Consider the following 18,179-nt stretch of genomic DNA (forward strand, 5'->3'; position numbering starts at 1 on the left):
TCACTAACACACGTCACTCCAAATACACACCGCGACATCGCTCACAACATCGCTCTCCCGCGGTCTGAAGCGCTGCTTTATGCTAGTTTAATCATTTATTCGGTATAAACCCTCGGGGATTTCTCATGATGAAAAGCGAGGGTTTGATTTCTGTGTTTTAATCCCTCGATCCACTTTTGACGTGATATTTCAATGAGCGCTCACTTCCGGGATTCACTTCCTGCCGCGGGGTTGCCAGATTCGTTAAATTAAATCTTTTGCTACGTGAAAAAAGTGTCTGAATTTAAAGCTGTATTATACTTATATTATCTCGAAACCCAATTAAAGCTTAAATATGACTATTATTGCTGTTTCTGTTAATTAAAGTATGTTTTTATTAATTTATTTACCTTTACTTGAGATATCGCCACGGGGTTGCCAGATATTTTAAAATTGAATCCACAACTGTGCATGAATGTTATTTTTAATAGAGAAAATATAATTACAAAGACAGAAGAAACTTTATATTATATTATAGTATATTATTTATTCATTATCTAAAATAAATAGTATTTTAGAGATTCACTGTAGTATAAAAAATACGTAAAAATTGTTTAAATTTAAAGTTGTATTATACTTTTATTATCTTAAAACGCATCTAAAACTTTAAATTTGATTATTATTGCTGTTTTGGTTAATTAAAAGTATGTTTATATTAACCTATTTACCTTTACCGTGAGATATTGTCACTGTAGGGTTGCCAGATACGTTAAAAATAAATCTATTCCTGTGGTTGTTAAATGCAGCTTTTTTTTTAAACTGGGAAAATATAAATAGAGTAAAGACAGAATAAAGCTTTCATTATATTATAGTATCTTATTTATTCATTATCTACAATAAACAGTATTTTGGAGCTTCACTTTGATATGAAAATGACACTACATGAAAAATTGTCTAAATTTAAAGCTGTATTATACTTTTATTATCTTAAAACACAAGTAAAGCCTTAAATATGGGTATTATTGCTGTTTTGGTTTAATAAAAGTGTGTTTTTATTAACCTATTTACTGTATCGTCACTGTGGGGTTGCCAGATACGTTAAAACTAAATCTATTCCGGTGGATGTTGAATGCTATTTTTTTGAATTAAGAAAATATAATTACAAAGAAAAAAACAGAATAAAGTTAATATTTTATTATAGTATATTTTTATTCATAGTCTAAAATAAATCATATTTTGTAGCTGCGCTGTGATATGGAAAAGATTTAAACATTTATGAAAAAAAAGTGTCAAAATTTAAATCTGTATTATACTTTTATTATCTTAAAACGCAATTGAAGCCTTAAATATGATTAATATTGCTGTTTTGGTTTTTTAAAAGAATGCTTTAAGGAAACTATTTACTGTGAGATTAAATTATTGTTGTTTTGGTTAATTAAAAGTGTATTTTTATTAACCTATGTACCATGAGATATCGAAATTGAAAAATACTTTTAAGCTATTATCATAATAAAAATTGTTGTAGCAACATTTAAAATTTTAAATTCGCTTTTGTATGTTTATAACATGCTTATAAATGAAATTACCAGCGTGTAAAAATATTCCGGTGATTTTGTTGAGTAATGGCAACCCTTCTGTCCTCAGAATTCTGTTTCCCTTTCACCCAGGAAGTGATTGTACCATCTCTCCAGTAGCGTCCTACATTCGTTTTGCGCTACAATTTTTTCTCATCTAGGTGGAGGATTTTCTCTCAAAGTCCACCGCCATCATGAAACTCGTCAGGTAATAAACATCTACAGCTGTCATACAAGTAAAATACACAAAGAAACTTTGCGGATGCGCGATGTATTTTAATAGATGGAGCCGGATTGTGTGTAGCTGCTAGTTAGCCGTTAGCTTCATCAGGCGGGAATGAATGAATGGGCGAGCGTTTGTTTGAACGTTTTACTCATTTGTTTTAAGCACATACGTGTTTTAAACTATGTAATAAGCGGGTTTAGTCTTAGATTATTAATACATTGTGCGTTTTTTGGTGGTAGTTTGATCATGCGGGGTCTTAAATGCAACAAATACATAAACAGAAACAATAACTGTTAATGCTAAGTTAGCTACATTTATTTACTAGTTTCTAAATATGCTAGCTGTATATAATCATATAATTATGTTAATAGACACTATAGTGTGTAGTTAGGAAGTCTAAAGATTATTGGATATATAGTTTATCATTTGTTTTAAATATAGTTATCAGTTTATTATCATTAGTAAGCTGTAAATACTTTATATAATCATATTGACAAAATGCTTTATATGTAGATATTAGACGTTATGTTATTATAATTGTTTATCATTGTTTTTATGATTGTGACCTGCAGGTTTTTGATGAAATTGAGCCATGAAACCGTCACGATTGAGCTGAAGAATGGCACACAGGTCCATGGCACAATTACAGGTAATTATTATTTTAAGTAATGCACCATAATCACATTTATAAACTGTCTGCTATGTGCCTGTTTCATTAAATGAGGTCATATTATGCATTTTCTCTTTGAATCTGATGCATTACATCTCATAGGTGGCCAATAAATGTGCTTATATTGAGGTGAAGTTGGTTTTATATTAGCAGGTTTAGACTTTGGCGTTCTATGAAATAGCAAAGCAGTATTTAAAAAGGTGAATACAGATTCATTATTTTTTACCACGCTGCTTTGAATATTTGATCTGAAATCACATATAAGAATGACTTCAAAACAATATTAGACCGTAAACAATATTGTGCTTTATAGTCATTTGGTGATAATATGATTCCCCTATTTAGTATTTGCAAATAATACTTTTCTGAAATTATATTAAGTCTGAATGTGTGAATATAAAAACAACTTTACCTCAATTACATCTGTCAGCTCCCGGAAAAAATGCATTTAACCTTTTAGCTGAAAATGACTTGACTTAATTGGATTGTTATGCAATACTGTGCACCTTTTATAAAGCTGCTTTGAAACACTAGTCATTGTAAAAAGCGCTATACAAATAAACTTGAATTAAAAAGACTCATTGTATATGCCCTATATTGTGCTAATAATAATAATTAGAAAACTTGTTATACTTTGTTGATGAATTAATGCCACTGAGTCAGACTCGTATTATAATAATCATGTGAGCAGAAAAACAATAGATCATGGTATTGTGTGAAAATTTACATCTTTACTTGTGGAGATTTTCAATTTTTAGACCAGTGATTCCCAAAGTGGGAGTCGGGACCTCCTGGGAGGTCGTGAGTCCTTGAGGGGGGGTTGCTTGGTGATTTCCAATATATACATATAAATAAATTATTAAAATTACCATATTTTATCCATAACCTGCAGAAGATAGTGTTTAATAGTTACATTTAAAACAAAAACATGTACATAAACAGACAGCAGCGTTTACATTATTTTTCCATTGGATTACGACTCCTTGAGTGATTACGCTAGATTAATAACACAGCAATAGTGTTAGTTGCAGCAGATTTATTTTACGGCTCAATGTTAAACTTTGACACATTTACAGCACTCCTGTACATTAAAAATAAAGGCCACGACTGAACATAGAGGACGATCTCCAAGTGGCGGTCTCCGAAATTAAATCAAGAATAGACTTGTGCTGTATATATTTCACAATTCTCATTAAGTGAGGTTAATATTAAATTAAACAAATGAATAGTGACTATAAAATGATATGGTTGATAAACTGCTGCACTTTTGTTGTGTTGTCAATAAGCTTGTTTATATAGTTGCTATTGGTTTGTGTGTGTGCATTATTGTGTACAGTGTTTGTATGCTTATTACTAGGCCCACACTTATTTTGCGCGAGCTGAATTCCGCTGATGTTTAGCCCATCATTAATTCTGTTTATTTACTTGAGTAAATGTGTGTAAATCTATATTAATTCAGTTTTTACATTTATTTCAGTAATATTATTGACTAATATGAAAATGTTCGTCTGACTTATGTACAATGCAGTTTGTACCGTAATATTTTCTGTCTTTTAGTAGAGATATTATATGAGAGACTTGCTTTGTTTACCAAATAATGTGAATCTAATTGGATTAGCATTTTAAACATTAAATAAAAATTATATAAAGATATTTTTTTTTATGTCATATATTAAGGTTTTAGTTATGATACTCCCAAAATAATTCCGCAGATCTTTACCAAAACTCTCCGCAGAAATAGCAAAAAACGCCCGCAGATTCCATCTGGCCCTACTTATAACCACCTCAGAGGATAGTGGGGTTGTGAGTTACTAAAATTGTTATTTTGGGGGTCACGAGTTAAAAAGTTTGGGAACCCCTGATATAGATCATAGCAACTTTTCATTTCTTGCTAGTTGTAATACACAATGTAACTACAGAAGAATCAAGTGAGATGCTAATGGTCTAATCTGATTCAATGATTTATGCTAAGCTAAAAGTGCTCTCACCAGACCCAGAAATCAGCTAAACGGATTCATAAATGGGAAAACTCGCCTGTTTAACTCTCTAAGGAGTTGTAAAATGAGACTGTTTCTTTAAAAAAAGAAGTTGACTATTCCTTTTAAAATTGTTAAACACGCAATGGACCCTTTTCACAGGACTGTTATGATGCGTTTAATAGTCATCAGTAGAGCTGCACGATTCTGACTGTAATGAGAATTGCAATTTTTAAATTTTTATTTTTGCTTGAAATCAAAATCACGATTCTGTAGATCTAAAATAAAGGTTAATATTAGTGGGCTATTATTATTGTTATTTCTCAAATATATAGTAAAAAAAACTATATTAATATGTAGGTCTACTGTTTATTCTCATGCACAACACTGTTCGCTAAGAAAGAAAAAAGCATATCAAATGCTTGTAGTCTAATCATTACTCCATTATACCATATGATTATTCAAGTGTTGTGCACGCTTACAGGTTCATTTTCACTGCTAAGTGCGTTTCATACCTCCCGCGCGGCTCTCAAGCAATCACTGTTTCACAAACTTAACGTTATTTACAACTTTATTACCTTTTATTCACAGCCTATGCAGATTCTGTTCGCTAAAGTAGACTTCATTCACAGGCATGCGCCCGCCCTCTCTGTGTTAACAGCTTACGGTCAGCAGCTCATGTCACATGTGATATCCCGGCTGACAGAAATAACATTTTGGGGTGAATTATACCTTATAAATACAGTATGTGACTCTTTTAACTTTATTTCAACACCAATGGTGTCCACATTGCTGAACAACGTATGTAAAACAATGTGTAGACCTGTGCAGCCGCCTTTTCTCACCTGAACTTGAAAATATGATTGACAATCATAAATCCTGAATTAAGATCGTCTAGGGCACAGGTGTCAAACTCAGTTCTAAAAGGGCCGCAGCTCTGCACAGTTTAGTTCCAACCCTAATTAAACACACCTGATCAAACTAATTGAGTGCTTCAGGCTTGTTTGAAACCTACAGGTAAGTGTGTTGGAGCAGGGTTGGAACTAAACTGTGCAGGGCTTCGGCCCTCCAGGAATTGAGTTTGACACCCCTGGTCTAGGGGCTCGAATCGAGATCGCAATCTTTTTTCGATTTATTGTGCTGCTCTAGTCATTAGCATCTTAAGTTCTTGAAATATTTAGATTAAGAAAAATAATCAACATTTATATGTATTTATGTGTGTGTGTCATATGATCTTGCAATCAAAATTGCATTAGAGTATACAGAGGTGGGACTGTAAATTTGACGTTGTTCTCTCTTCTGGCTGCCGTTATCAGTCTCACACTGTTTATTTATTTTTTTCCTTTTTCTGAAAGTCTTTGAAACCATCATTAAGTTTTTCTGTTATTATTTCAGCGAATAGAATTGTAAAAAATATTTGTTATACTCCTGCATTCACTGCGCTCTGACTTCTGCTGCTGAGAAACCTGGAAGTGTGAAACGGCTCCATATAAAAGATGCTTAAATCAACCCATAATGGTTTGCTCTGTGAATCCTCTGCACAGGTGTGGACGTCAGCATGAACACACACCTCAAAGCTGTGAAGATGACCCTGAAAAACAGAGAGCCCACTCAGCTGGAGTCACTCAGCATCCGAGGAAACAACATCCGCTACTTTATCCTGCCGGACAGTCTTCCTCTGGACACGCTGCTGGTGGACATCGAGCCCAAAGTCAAGTCCAAGAAGAGAGAAGCTGGTGAGTGCTGCAAAATACACCGAGCATCAACACACAGATGGATTGCTTGTTTGTGATGATGTATAACTTCTTACCATCTTCATCCTGCAGTGGCTGGCCGTGGTCGAGGAAGAGGACGTGGTCGTGGCCGAGGAAGAGGACGGGGCCGCGGTGGGCCGAGGAGATGAAGATCTCAAGCCACTGTACTTTTGTGCGCGTTGTACAGCATTTTTTGTTCTTCGTATAGGAGATATTTTGCGTTTTGTACATTAAATTCTGTTCTTTTGACAACTGTTTCGAGTCTTTTGTTTTGTGCTGATCATATGAGGCAGAGGGATGATTCTGCAAGGGTGTCTGGTTATTTTTCTACATTCTTACCAATAAAAACTGATTGATTGAATTTGAGTTGTGTGCAGGATTTTTCCTTTTTAAGATATAAAAGCCAGTGTTGGTCAAATTTAAAAACAAAAATGTGTTTAGAGTAAATTTGATAAGGTTTAGCAAAGTGCTACATCTCTGCCATGTACACTGCCTTTACAGGTTATGACAGAATAAAAGGTAATATTAAAATAGAGTTGTCAAACTAACTTCCTGGAGAGCCACAGCTCTGCACAGTTTAGCTTTAACCCTAATTAAACACACCTAATTAAACAACTTGATTCCTTTAGACTTGTTTGAAACCTACAGGTAAGTGTATTGAAGCGAGGCTGGAACTGAACTGCTGCACTGCAGGATCTGGATTTGACATGCGTTTTAAAATATTACAATTTCTAATTTTTATGGCTGCAAGCTATTTTTAATAATGCAGAAACTATGTAAGTCAAAGGTCTTGCTGGATATTTTTTAAATAAAACGAACAGGTTATTTTTTGTACCCAACAGTAGACTTTTATTTTGAAAGTTGTGGTGGCACGGGTCAGTAGTCCTGCTTTGTGAATCGGTTCATTTGAATAAACTGATTAAATAATTTTTAATGCGTCTTTGTTCGCGTCTTAATAAACTTAACCCCTACGTTAATGTTTTTGTATTTTCCTTTGGAATTATTGTAAATAAAATTAATTCCCTTTAACGGTTCCTCATCATGGTTAAAACAAAATCATTTGAGAGAGTCTGTTCAAAGAATCATTGCTCATTGAGTCGGACCGCACTGGTCAAATAAACCACAGGAAGTAAAGCTGTAAAAGCCCTCAAGTCAGTTTTTTCAAGTCTATCATTAGGGAAAATGTCATCCAGTGACTATTTTATGTATTTTGCTTATGGCAGTAATTTACTGAAGGAGAGACTCCAGCTGAAAAACCCATCAGCCGTGTTTCACTGCGTCGGCAGAATACAGGTAAACAAACGCAATCAGAGACGAGCACAAATAACTCAATAGAAGAGTGTAAATCATCTAGTCTACTTTATATTTACAATGGTTATCACTACACTATCCCACATCAAAAATACAGTGCTTTATAACAAATACTAGTATTTTAGAACCATACTATAGTAAAGTGTATTATACTGTATATATTATTTACAACACTTAATTAATACTACAGCCTACTGTACTACTAGGTATTGTGAACTGATAAACTGTAATAAGTACTGTGGTATACTTTAGATTTTACTGCATTAAACTGTGGTGTATTGTAGTATAATACCTCATAGTTGTTCAAAAAACCTTAAGTATTGGGTCATTTGTTTATAGTAGCCTACTATGTTTACCTTATTATTACTAATATACCATATACTAGTGTAGTTGTGTTACCCAGGGTTCCAATGCTTCTTGAAAATACTTGAATTTCAGATGGATTCAAGGCCTGAAAGTGCTTAAAACAAACAAATCCTGTTTTTGATTTTTTTTTTTTTCAACAAATGTCATGCTGCTGTCAAAAACAGAATGAAAAAATAGAAACTGTTAATTTTAAGATCTTAAATTAAAATCTTGTATAAGAAATATGACAATGCATATTTTATTAATATTTCAGAAACTGCATTTAAATATTGATAATTTTGAACTCAACATTTTTTTTTTTTTTGAAAATGACACTCGGAAATCATCACTCTGACATTTTAATCTGAATATTAAGTGCAAGTGAAATGTCAAGTACAGTTAGGACTCTCATGGCGCTACATACGCCAGGGGTGTGAATCACAGAGGGGCTCGATTTGAAATTCATGGTGCTAAAAGTCCTTGAATCAGCTGTTTATGAAAGAGTGGGAACCCTGGTTACTAACTACAAAATCAAAACAGACTAATTCAAGCACTTTACTATAGTATGGTTCAAAAACACTACAGTATTTACTATAAATTACTATAGTATTTTTCCATTTGGGATGTGCTATCTATTTGTTTTAATACGTTGTTTATTTTAAATGTATTTGTTACGCTTTTTTACGCTCCAAGCCTTTCCATAAAGTCCTGTTGAATGCACTGTACACTCTAACTTCAGTATATGAATATGATAATCATAAGGGATGCTGTGTGTCTCAGGGCTACAGGCTGGATTTTGGTCTCTCGGGCGACAACACTAACTGTGCTTGGCATGGTGGAGTGGCCACAATACAGGCCAGTGAAGGAGACGAGGTGTGGGGGGTCGTGTGGAGGATTGACCAGCAAAACCTGCCCTCTTTAGACAGGTGAGCTCAGCTGATACTGGGACAATCCACTAAATCAAGCTTGTTAAATGTGAATCATGATGAACAATTGTTCTTAATTAACAGATGGTGTTTATTGATTGATTAAGGCTACATTAAAAAAACAATAATTACAAATCTGCATAACTGTGTTTTATGTGTTTACACCAAACATACAGGTCATTTCTATTTCTGGCTATTTTTACAGTATGTTGTTCACTGGTTTATTGCAAATATTTTATATTACATCTACAAATGAGAAAGAATTAACAGTCTAATACTTTTGTTGTTGATATAATTGTATAGTTTTTAAATTGTAGGACAAATCATCCATCATCAGCTAAATCAGTTTACCAAAAATAACTCAAAAGGCCAGGTACTAGAAACCCTATACAAATACAGGCAGATACTGATGATGCAGTCAATACAGTGTCCATCACAGTTATAACCCTCTATATGTTCAAGATGTTCTCCTCAGGAGTAAAATCACTGTGTTTGTCTTATATTACTCCTCCTGCATGTGTTTCAGACAGGAACAGGTTGATGAAGGAGTCTACAGTCCATTACAGGTCAAAGTGGAAACAAAAGAGGAGCCGCTTTACTGCCGGACGTACAAGATGAACAACTTCACACCCTGTTCACCTTCACCACAGTATAAAAAGGTAGAGTTTACCACTCATCAGACATTAACCAGCGTCTTAAAGTGAATCTTGTGTTTAGATATGTATTAATCTACATTATATACAATATATTACAACATAAATATCTGATTTACACAACTCTAATGTAAAGTATGATTGAAGAGTGTCTTATTAATGTTTGTCTGGTCTGCTTCTCCATCTAGGTTGTGTGTTTAGGGGCTCAACAGAACGGTTTGCCTCAAAACTACATACAGAAGCTTCTGGAACTGCAGACAAACAATTACAGCGGCTCTTCTGTGCTGGATCAGATTACAGATATCCAGAAATGACACTTATTCAACACTTATTCCTGTCAATGAATCAAAAATAACTCTTTACACAAATGTCTTGTCATGTTCAGCTGAAATCTTTTTAACAGCAGATACACATATTGCCTTAAACAGTCAGTGATGAATAGCTACTACAATTACTGCAGTAAAACGTACTTTATTTAAACTTAATTTTGTATATAATGTCTACTATGAATACAAGAATAAGAAAACTCTTGATTTAAGCACTGGATCATGTGTGTGTGATGACCACTGTGGGTTTGTGTCTGTCAGTTCTGTTGAATGTGACTGACGTGACTCTTTATTCACCATTAGCTGATCCAGAGACAGCCAGAAAACCTAAAACCTACAAGTAAAACAGACGATTAGATGTGTGAAACTCCTGGATTATCCACTTTAGAGCTGAAACTACTTGCTGCTTTACTACAGTTATTATATTTACTCTATCACAAATAATGCCAAAATAAAATCTTTGTGATCCACGTCATTGGAATCACTGGTCTGTTTATATTTTCCCTTTTATGATTAGATGCAGTAAATCAAGTGAACCATAATGTTCTTGATTAAAAATCTGCTGTTCATTTTTGATGGCAAATTTAGCAACATCCAACAGAGGGCAATAAACAATTTCCAACACATACTTAATAGTGTTAAAGTAATAGTAGAAACTATCTAAAATCTCTCCATTATTTGGAAACACTGTGCAACTGAAAGAAAAATATAATTAATTTACCCACAGATCAAAGTAAATACTATGAGCAAAATAAACATTTTTAAATGTGTATAATATATAATTAACCATTACAACTTAAAAACAACAACTAAACTCTAAATCAGCATTAATTCAGAATACACTTGATCAATACTCACTTAAGTGTGTCCAGTTTATAACGTGAATCATTCTTCAGTTCAGACAGCATCTTCACTCCTGAATTTCCTAGTTTATTTTCAGACAGATCCAGTTCTCTCAGGTGTTCAGGGTTTGATCTCAGAGCTGAAGCCAGAGCAACACCACCTTCAGCTCTGACTCTACAATAACTCAACCTGTAGAGAACAATTACACTCCTCAGTCTTTCAGTTCAGGATCTACAACACCATCAAATCTGAAGTCCAGAGCTGCTTCATGCTGCTTGACGAGTTTATTTACATATGACTGAGAATGTATGAATTGGAAATGTCATGAATTGATTTTTCATTAAAAAACAGTTTTCCATAAAAGAACATTGAATTTTACTGTTATAAAACGAGGTTTACACTAATTAACCACAATATGATATACAGAAACATAAGAATGATAATATTAAAATGTTAAAATGAGTGCTAATATAATGTCAGGCATTATATATTACACTTGTACAATCAGCATTTAAAAGTAATTAAGGAATGAATAATCTCTGACAGACTACATTAGATTGTCGGTTTATTTAAACCTGTAAGAGGGACGGTTCCTCTCTCTTACAGTAGACTTAATTGAAGTCATGGTAGTTATTAAATTCGCCTCTCTGTTAGAGCACACAGTCCAAAGAAGAGAGAAATTCAAGTGCACTTAATATTTAGCCTCAATATTTTGTACATTCAGCAGTATGCGGATACCTTTTGCGTTTCCTTTAAACATGACCTGTAGTCAAAATACAGTGTCAAATATGAACTCTAGAACAGCACACACACCCTGTATAGATGGAAACCAGTCCAAAGTTTCAGACACCAAACCTCTTTACACATTAGAGAGCAAACAGCTTTCTACTGGCTGATGTAAATGTGATGCACTTGATCTGCATATTTCTCTCTCTTCTTTTTCCACAAAACACAAAAGTATAGTATACTTTGTTCAAACAGACTGTGATGGAGAAACTTTTATCTGTATCTTGCCTGTGACATGTAAATCCCAACATTTCTTTAATCTAAGTTGGATTTTATGTTCCTCCACCCAATATCAGTATCTGTGAGAGAGTACAGGGTAAAAGAAGTCCACTTCTAGGTCAAGGTCATATTGTCCTCCAATTATTTTAATTAATTATATATGAACATTCTTGGAAGGTTCAGTTTTTACTAACCCAAAATTAATTTTGTTGGTAACAATTTTCCTGATACATTTTCCCAACACACATGAAACATTACAATTACATTAAGACAACCTTCCTTTGTTAACCAACAGAAAATCCTCTGAACTGAAACCTGACATTTACACTTCACTGTCTAATAATAAATTATTCATATGCATTATAGACATGCTAAGGCATGGAAAGAAAGATAATTATGTAGATTAACTGACAGAAACACTATTTGGACATTTTTAGACTCCTCGTCTCTGAAGGATAAAAACATCTAGAAGTGAGGAACCATGCTCAGCAGAAAACCCACAAGACATGTGTTTGCAATTCAGCTTAATATTATTTAGGATCTGTAAGAAATAACAAGACTCACCTGTGTTGAGTGTGAGACATCATTGAGGATAAATCTACAAATAATCCTACACAAAACTAAAACTATATTTTTTGTCAATATGTCTCAGTCCGAATGTCTGTATTTGATAAATGATTTACCTCAGTTTCTCCAATTTACAGTGAGGATCCTTCAGTCCATCAGAGAGCAGCTTCACTCCAGAGTCTCCAAAATTATTTAGTGACAGATCCAGTTCAGTCAGGTGTGTAGAGTTTGATCTCAGAGCTGAAGCCAGATCTGCACAACCTTCATCTGTGAATCCACAATCACTCAACCTGTAGAGAACAATTACACTTCATTTTCGCAGTTCAGGATGTACAGAGGCAGAATCCTCACAATCAGAAAGACAGACTTGATATACAACATCATTAACAGCTTCAGTCTGAGCTTCAGAACCGCTTGAAGATGAGCTTGAAGAGGTTCAGTTCAAAGGCATAAGAATAAAAAAATCTTTTTTTAAAATATGTGAATCATAAAATTACAATATAATTCACAATGAAATCAACGTGTTATATTTGTATCATTCATTTAGTAAGTAGTCATGTAATAATTGAGATGATGTACACTCTGTCTCCATCCAGCAGTGTTAATTAGGGCAGCTATCTGACTAGGCTTCTGATTGTATCAAATTTTCTTGTGATTAAATGCTGAAGCTTTTATTATTATATATACGGTATAAGATTCCAACAGTATAAAAACCTAGGATAAAATTATCAAAGTTAAACGGTAGTGCTGCACGGTGGTGTAGTGGGTAGCACGTTCGCCTTACAGCAAGAAGGTCACTGGTTCAAGCCCTGGCTGATTCAGTTGGCATTTCTGTGTGAAGTTTGCATGTTCTCCCCGTGTTGGTGTGGGTTTCCTTCGAGCACTCCGGTTTACCCCACAATTCCAAAAACATGCGGTACAGGTTAATTGGGTAGGCTAAATTGTTTGTAGTGTATGTGTGTGAATGAGTGTGTGTGGATGTTTCCCAGTGATGGGCTTCTGCTGCGTAAAAACATACTGGATAAGTTGGCAGTTCATTCCGCAGGGGTGACCCCCAATTAATAAAGAGACTAAGCTGACAAGAAAATTAATGAATGAATGAAGTTTCACAATATCCCGATTACTGCTCTAAAAAATGTTCTTTTTAAATGTCTGGGTAACAACAACTTTTTTGAACACAAAATATTTTATATTAAGAAACATTTTAAATATATTGTAGCAGTAAACATGTCAAGCTCATTTTCTCCTGGAGATATGGTTGCCCTAAAAAACTAAATAAAAATATAAACACATAAAAAACTGTACGTAAACCATAGGAACAGTATAACCGTACATTCTCACCAAAAGCGGCGAGAGCGTCCAAGGTCGCTCTGGCCGCCCTGGCGACAACGCTGTCTGCCTTCAGCTCCGGCGGCGAGAGCGTCAAAACTCGCTACATTGATCTCGTATTTAAAGGAGCCGTTGCAGCATATCAGTTACATTCCTGCATAAAACATGTTTCTAGTGTGAAAATGTTGCGCACTTCTTATCAAATTCATTTAACAATGGAAGATCAAGTTGCGTGTGCTGTGGCTTTGCTCTATTTATCCAATATGTGTCCATATGTCAGAAATATCCTGAAGCAGCTATACTTTTTTCTACTGTCAGGTCGCGTGAGATTCCCGCTTTTTTAAGATAAATATATATAGCAGTAATGAACATCAGTAATTCGCCAGTAACTTATTTAATGCATGCTCCTGTAAGAAAACATTGTAAAATAATTGGAAATCCGGCGACCGCAATCATCAAACCCTTGGGAAACAAGTGGACGTCTTCATTCTGATTGCTTGCCGCCGAACCGCGTCATAGCTCATTACCATAAAGTTGAATTGATTTCAACTCTCCTCGATGCTCACGCCGGAGAAGACGCGCCGCGCTGCTTGTTGCTGTATTTTTAATACAGATAAACTCTTGTCATCGATACAACTATAAATTATGTTAATATTCCTTTATGAGTCCTAGTGTCTGTGATTCAGATAAATGATTTACCTCAGTTTCTCCAGTTTACAGTGAGGATCCTTCAGTCCAGCAGAGAGCAGATTCACACCAGAGTCTTCTAGATTATTCAAAGTCAGATCCAGTTCTCTCAGGTGTGTAGAGTTTGATCTCAGAGCTGAAGCCAGATCAGCACAACCTTCAACTGTGACTCCACAATCACTCAACCTGTAGAGAACAATTACACTCCTCAGTTCAGGATCTACAGCTCAGAGAAGCAGAAAGCAGAAACCAGAAAGACAGACTTGAAGCACAACATCATTGACAGCTCCAGATTGAGCTTCAGAACTATTTGAAGATAAGGTTCAGTTCAATGGCATAAACATATCAGAATCTTTTTTATTAAATGTCAGAATCACAAAATTCCAAAATTATTTACAATGAAATCAATTTGGCATTATTTGTTTAATTATTATAAGGTAACTAGTTGTGTAATAAATGAGATGATGTACATTCTGTCTCCATCCAGCAGTGTAAATGAGGGTAACTATCTGACTAGGCTTCTGATGGTATCAAATTTCCTTTTTGTGGTTAAATGCTCATCTTTAATCGCTATATACAATATTATCAAGATACTGATGTAAACTTTATCACGTATAAAAAACATTTTGGTATATTGTTTGATTTTAACAAACTATTAAACATTAACTAAAAAATGAACATCACCCAAGACTAATAAATTTGCAGTTTTTATCATGATGTTAGATTAACTAATGTTAACAAATGGAGCCTTATTGTTCAGAGTTAAGAAACAACAGTCCTATTATTAGTCAGAGCATTTTCAATCAATATCTCAGTATTTGATTATTGACTGTAATAAAGGACAGAAAAACACTATTCAACATGTCTAGACTCCTCGTCTCTGAAGGATAAAAACATCTGGAAGTGTAGGAATCATGTTCAGCAGAAAACTTACAAATCATGTGTTGGCAAAACAGCTTATTATCTTCACAACATCCTCAATGGATGCAGAAACTCAACTGTGTCAGGCGAGGCATTTAAAGGTTTGGTGAAGTGCTTTGAAACTTTTTTTTTAATGCTTGACGTAATCTCAACCCAAACACGAAGAGAAGGTGGGACATAGCGTAGCTCCTCATCCTTTTTAAAAACAGTCAATAGTTTTTTCACTCTCTTCACAAATGAAAAGCAAATGAGAAATGAGCATTTTAAAGGGGGCGGGGCATGTCAGATACTACAGAGTGTTTGATTGGCATGATTTGATGAGAAACTGTAGTGTGAGTTGACTTGAATAAATCCGTTGATCTATTTAGGTAGAAGTGGCAAACTGCAAGCTTTAGATGGTTTTATCAGTTTTAAATCTTCTAAATGCGAATTTTGTCACTGTTTTGAGCACACTAAATTATGGATATCTTTAAAACTAACAATAATGATACTAACAATTAAAAAACTTAATTTCAATTTTATGAGATCTTTAAGGAAAATACCCAGCAGTAGATCATAAACTCTTGACATAAACATAATAACTTTAAATTATGTCTGTGTTTAATAAATGATTTACCTCAGTATCTCCAGTTTACAGTGAGGATCCTTTAGTCCATCAGAGAGCAGCTTCACTCCTGAGTCTTCTAGATTATTCAGAGACAGATCCAGTTCAGTCAGGTGTGTAGAGTTTGATCTCAGAGCTGAAGCCAGAGCAGCACAACCTTCATCTGTGACTCCACAATCACTCAACCTGTAGAGAACAATTACACTTCATTTTCGCAGTTCAGGATGTAGAGAGGCAGAATCCTCACAATCAGAAAGACAGACTTGATATACAACATCATTAACAGCTTCAGTCTGAGCTTCTGAACCATTTAAAGATGAAGCTTGAGGTTTAATTCATGGACATAAATATTAGAATCCTATTTTTTAATCACAAAATTCCAATATGATTTACAATGAAATCAATGTGTTGTTTTTTTTTTATAATTATTTACTAGTTGTGTAATAAATGAGATGATGTACATTCTGTCTCCATCCAGCAGTGTAAATGAGGGTAACTATCTGACTAGGCTTCTGATGGTATTAAAATTCCATTTTGTGGTTAAATGCTCATCTTTAAATCGCTATATACAATATTATCACAAAACTGACGTAAACTGCAAAAAGGTCACTTCAACATTTTGGTATACTGATTGATTTTAACAAACTATTAAACATTAACTAAAAAAATAAACATCATCCATGATTAATAAATTAGTAGGCTTCTGATTGTATCAAATTTTCTTGATGTGATTAAATGCTAAACACTTAATACTCTATATGGTATTCTCATGATACTTTATCAGTTATTAAAAATATTGTGGGCAGCACTGTGGCGCAGTGGGTAACGATCACGTCTCACAGCAAGAAGGTCACTGGTTCGAGCCTCGGCTGGGTCAGTTGGAATTTCTGTGTAGAGTTTGCCTGTTCTCTCCATGTTGGTGTGGGTTATCTTCGAATGCTCCGGTTTCCTCCACAGTCAAAACACATGCGCTATAGGGGAATTGGCTAAGCTAAATTGTTTGTATACTGTGTGGGTGTGTGGGTGTTTCCCAGTGATGGATTGCAGCTGTAAAGGCATCCGCTGTAGAAAACATATGCTGGAAAAGTCATTCCGCTGTGGCAACCCCAGATTAATAAAAGAACTTAGCCAAAAAAAAAATGAATGAATAAAAACATTGTTGTGTATTGCTTTTTTATATAAATGTTTGGAGTAAGAAAATGTAAAAAAAAAAAAAAAAAGTATTATAAAGTTAAAAATGATAAAGGTAACAAAACAGTTACTAAAGTAACCCTCGTTCCCCAAGGTGGGGAACAGAAATGCTATGTGGAAACTTCTACTATGGGGATTTCATCATAAACCAATCATCTGAAAGAGTATAAAAATGGGCTAATAAAAAGCCAATGAATACACAGCTGGCAGCAATCACAATTATCATTGTATAAAGATGCCAGCCGTGCAACGCAGAGTCACCTTTCTAGCTGAAGAGTCAAACTACAGCTGTCAGCTAAGGCACAACCGCTTGAGGCGAAGGAACATAGCATACCCGTTACCCCCTTCAGGGAACGGGGGTTACTTTAGTAACCGTTTCATTCCCCAGGGGGAGGGGGACATCAATGCTATGTGAAAACTTCCACTATGGGGAAATCTATGGAAAACGCCACAGCGATTGATCCTTATCACGTCAATGGTGAGAGGTTTGCCAAGCTCTAAGTGTGAGCGCACCATCATCACTAGAGACTTAGCCCTCCAACGTGCCCCCTGGCGCTAATTTACCTTACTTACCTGTGAAGCATTAAATGCTTATTTATATATTTGAGGGAGTTGTAAAAAAGCACCTAGTTAATTCTTAAGGAATTTTAAATACGACAGTACGTTGAGAAAGTCTAATTAAAGCCGGATAGGGAGGACGATGGGGAGGCGACCTGCTGCCCAAATAGGGAGAAATGGTGGCAAGAAGACATATGGACTAACCCTGAGAAGGGGAAGTACATATATAAAAAGATGCAATTTGGAAACATGCAAACATATAAATCTAATCACCCCTTTACTTACAGGAAATAGGCCTATAAAGTACAGTTTATAGCAATGAGTGTATTACATGAAGTGATATTATTAAATATTTATGCTAAGCATTTTTTAAAAGTTTTATTGAAGTGTGATTTTGAAAAGTGATTACTGACCGATGCCAATCTTTGGCCGATAGGTTGGAGTATTCCTAATAATAACTATAAATGTTGTCAATATTTCTCAGTCCCAGTGTCTGTGATTCAGATAAATGATTTACCTCAGTTTCTCCAGTTTACAGTGAGGATCCTTCAGTCCATCAGAGAGCAGCTTCACTCCTGAATCTCTTAGATTATTTTCAGACAGATCCAGTTCTCTCAGGTGTGAAGAGTCTGATCTCAGAACTAAAGCCAGAGCAGCACAACCTTTATCTGTGACGCTACAACCACTCAACCTGTAGAGAACAATGACAATCTTCAGACTTTTCTCTTATTTTT

The 18,179-nt window shown here is 34.8% G+C and overlaps 3 protein-coding genes across 22 annotated transcripts in view; 2 read left to right on the forward strand and 1 right to left on the reverse strand.

The window, feature by feature from the left end:
• The first annotated feature begins 1,603 nt into the window (after positions 1-1,603).
• snrpd1 (small nuclear ribonucleoprotein D1 polypeptide) lies at positions 1,604-6,545 on the forward strand. Its single transcript, NM_173252.2, has 4 exons — positions 1,604-1,761; positions 2,352-2,428; positions 5,970-6,161; positions 6,252-6,545. Exons 1-4 carry the CDS (start codon positions 1,748-1,750, stop codon positions 6,326-6,328), a joined length of 360 nt encoding a protein of 119 aa, NP_775359.1. The 5' UTR covers positions 1,604-1,747; the 3' UTR covers positions 6,329-6,545.
• A 748-nt stretch (positions 6,546-7,293) lies between these two features.
• On the forward strand, positions 7,294-9,902 carry ggcta (gamma-glutamylcyclotransferase a). The gene is made up of 4 exons (NM_001144818.1): positions 7,294-7,472; positions 8,616-8,761; positions 9,288-9,420; positions 9,603-9,902. Exons 1-4 carry the CDS (start codon positions 7,362-7,364, stop codon positions 9,726-9,728), a joined length of 516 nt encoding a protein of 171 aa, NP_001138290.1. The 5' UTR covers positions 7,294-7,361; the 3' UTR covers positions 9,729-9,902.
• The window catches only part of si:ch211-149a19.3, a 52,985-nt gene continuing 43,640 nt past the window's right edge, over positions 8,835-18,179 (reverse strand). For all 20 annotated transcript variants that reach the window (XM_073931316.1, XM_073931308.1, XM_073931314.1 and 17 more), the window contains 6 exons: positions 17,963-18,136; positions 15,709-15,882; positions 14,184-14,357; positions 12,272-12,445; positions 10,599-10,772; positions 8,835-10,074 (listed from right to left, as the gene is read on the reverse strand). In XM_073931316.1, the coding sequence (XP_073787417.1) occupies positions 10,068-10,074; positions 10,599-10,772; positions 12,272-12,445; positions 14,184-14,357; positions 15,709-15,882; positions 17,963-18,136 (877 nt within the window). In that variant the 3' untranslated portion in view covers positions 8,835-10,067. The remainder of the gene's footprint in view (positions 10,075-10,598; positions 10,773-12,271; positions 12,446-14,183; positions 14,358-15,708; positions 15,883-17,962; positions 18,137-18,179) is intronic.

This window comes from Danio rerio, chromosome 19 (assembly GCF_049306965.1).
Source record: "Danio rerio strain Tuebingen ecotype United States chromosome 19, GRCz12tu, whole genome shotgun sequence".
In the NCBI taxonomy this organism is placed as follows: Eukaryota; Metazoa; Chordata; class Actinopteri; order Cypriniformes; family Danionidae; genus Danio; species Danio rerio.

Coding starts and splice junctions, on each gene's coding strand:
- snrpd1 (NM_173252.2), top strand. Junction 2,429..5,969: donor GGTCCATGGCACAATTACAG/GTAATTATTATT, acceptor TCCTCTGCACAG/GTGTGGACGTCAGCATGAAC. Junction 6,162..6,251: donor GTCCAAGAAGAGAGAAGCTG/GTGAGTGCTGCA, acceptor TTCATCCTGCAG/TGGCTGGCCGTGGTCGAGGA.
- ggcta (NM_001144818.1), top strand. CDS start 7,362: ATGTCATCCAGTGACTATTTTATGTATTTTGCTTATGGCAGTAATTTA. Junction 7,473..8,615: donor ACTGCGTCGGCAGAATACAG/GTAAACAAACGC, acceptor TGTGTGTCTCAG/GGCTACAGGCTGGATTTTGG. Junction 9,421..9,602: donor CTTCACCACAGTATAAAAAG/GTAGAGTTTACC, acceptor TTCTCCATCTAG/GTTGTGTGTTTAGGGGCTCA.